The sequence below is a fragment of the Plasmodium gaboni genome, chromosome 7, assembly GCF_001602025.1.
Source record: "Plasmodium gaboni strain SY75 chromosome 7, whole genome shotgun sequence".
Lineage (NCBI taxonomy): Eukaryota > Apicomplexa > Aconoidasida > Haemosporida > Plasmodiidae > Plasmodium > Plasmodium gaboni.
The window spans coordinates 908,901-911,039 of record NC_031487.1 but is presented as its reverse complement, the minus strand read 5'-3'; the positions used below and the strand labels follow the sequence as shown (position 1 = coordinate 911,039).

The window sequence follows — 2,139 nt, the reverse complement described above, 5'->3', positions numbered from 1 at the left end:
TATCAAAAAATGAAATAAAAAAATATATAAGTAAACTGAATTTTTTCAGTTCATATTATTACAATAGATACAATTGTTTCAATAAAAAATGTATATCCTTTCTATCATATTTTAAGAGATATCCTAACAAGAAAAAATTATTCAACAAAAGGATATGCCACTTATTAGGAACTAATAATGATAAATACATGAAAAATTTGAAGTCTCTTAAAAAAGTTGATAATACAATATTAGGCAAAAAATTTGATGGTAAAGAAGAAGAAATAATTCATGAGATACCTGAAAAATTTTTAAATGCATTTAAATGGGCTTTAGAATATAGATTAAAAAATACAAATTGTAATTTTATGAGAAGATTAAAAGTATCTAGAAAAACAAATGAACCTTTAAAGAGTTTAGAAAATTATGCTGTAGGTTATAAAGAAAATTTATTAGCTATGCTACAAAAAGATAAAAATTTCTTTCTTAATGTTATAAAAACATTAAAATCTAAAGAATATTTTAATTTTGATATTTATAGTATATTTAAATTCCTTACTATTGATATAAGATTTTTATTTTATCCTTCTTGTCATGACGAATCAGCTCTTTTCTATCTGATATTTGGAAATCTAGAAAAAGCAATCGACTTCTTTTTAAAAAATAAACATACAGTTAATTTTTCATTAATACAAAATGAAAAAAATAAAAACAATCAAAAGGAACATACAAATATGATGCTACAACCTATAAAGGTTGATTATGTATTTGTTCAAAATGAAAAAGGTAAGAAAAAGGAACACATCAAAGCGGGTGAACAAAATGAAACAGAGAAAGAACAAAATGAAACAGAGAAAGAACAAAATGAAACAGATAAAAAACAAAATGAAACAGAGAAAAAACAAAATGAAACAGAGAAAAAACAAAATGAAACAGAGAAAAAACAAAATAAACCAGAGGAGGTGGAAAAAAAATTTACACTAGACGATCAAGACATGAATACCAAATCACATATATTAGACTCTGATAATAATGCTTTAAAATCCTATGATGATATAAAAACATCAGCATCTCTAGAAGAAAAGTTCAATTACTTCCTAAACAATTATGAAAACATTGAATTTTTTTTCAAAAATTATTTTAAAAATAAAAATGAAATAAAAGAATTTTTTAACAAGATAAACGAAAAAGAAAATAAGAATATCAAAGAGATTGTAAATTTTGATATGGATGGAAATACAATTATAAAAAAAACAGATGTATTAGAGAATGGAATAAACTTAGAAATGATAAAAAAAATTATTCACACATCACCAAGATTATCACTTATAAATAAAAATACAATAATTAAAAGATTAAAACATTATAAAAATGAATTAAATTATAATTACAAAGAATTACAACATATTTTATATAATATACCACAATTTTTTGCATTTGGAAATTTAAAAAAAAAATATAAAGAATTATTATATATACATGAAAATATAAAAGAAAAAGATCTACAAAAATTAATTAAAATATATCCAAGAATATTTACATATAATATTTATAGAACTATAAGACCAAAACTTTTATATTTAATTCTACATTTAAATAAACAATTTCATGATATATTATTATTTCCACAATATTTTAGTTATAGCTTTAGATTAAGAATAATTCCCAGACATATAGCTTATATGAATATTTATTATGATGATTATATAAAATATTATAATGATCTAATAAAAAAATATAATTATGCTGATTTTAATAAATATTTTAATGATCTTGTATATAACAAAGATAAATCAATACCACCAATTGATCTCAAATATTTATTACATACATCAAATCAGGATTTTATAAAACATTACAATATATCATATTATGATTATGTAAGAGCAACACAGCAAGCCAAACACATACACAATCCATTCATAATATATTAAAAAAAAAAATATATATATATAAATATATATATATATATATGTATTTTTTTTTTTTTTTTTTTTTTTTTTTTTTTTTTTTTTTTTTAAATAAAATTTTTTTAAAATTTTTTTTTTTCTCACATATATAAAAATTATATAAAAAAATATAATATTTATTTTTACATAAATTTATTATTTTTTTTTTAAATAATATTAATTTCTCCCCTTTTAAAAAAAAAAATAAGGT

The 2,139-nt window shown here is 18.9% G+C and overlaps 1 protein-coding gene across 1 annotated transcript in view; it reads left to right on the top strand.

Moving 5' to 3' along the window:
* Positions 1-1,913, top strand: part of PGSY75_0727500 (hypothetical protein) — a gene marked incomplete at both ends in the record, with an annotated part of 2,094 nt that extends 181 nt beyond the window's left edge. Inside the window, one exon of the mRNA XM_018785110.1 lies at positions 1-1,913. This exon is cut by the window's left edge and continues 181 nt beyond it. Within this exon, the coding sequence (XP_018642611.1) occupies positions 1-1,913 (1,913 nt within the window).
* Positions 1,914-2,139: the final 226 nt, after the last annotated feature.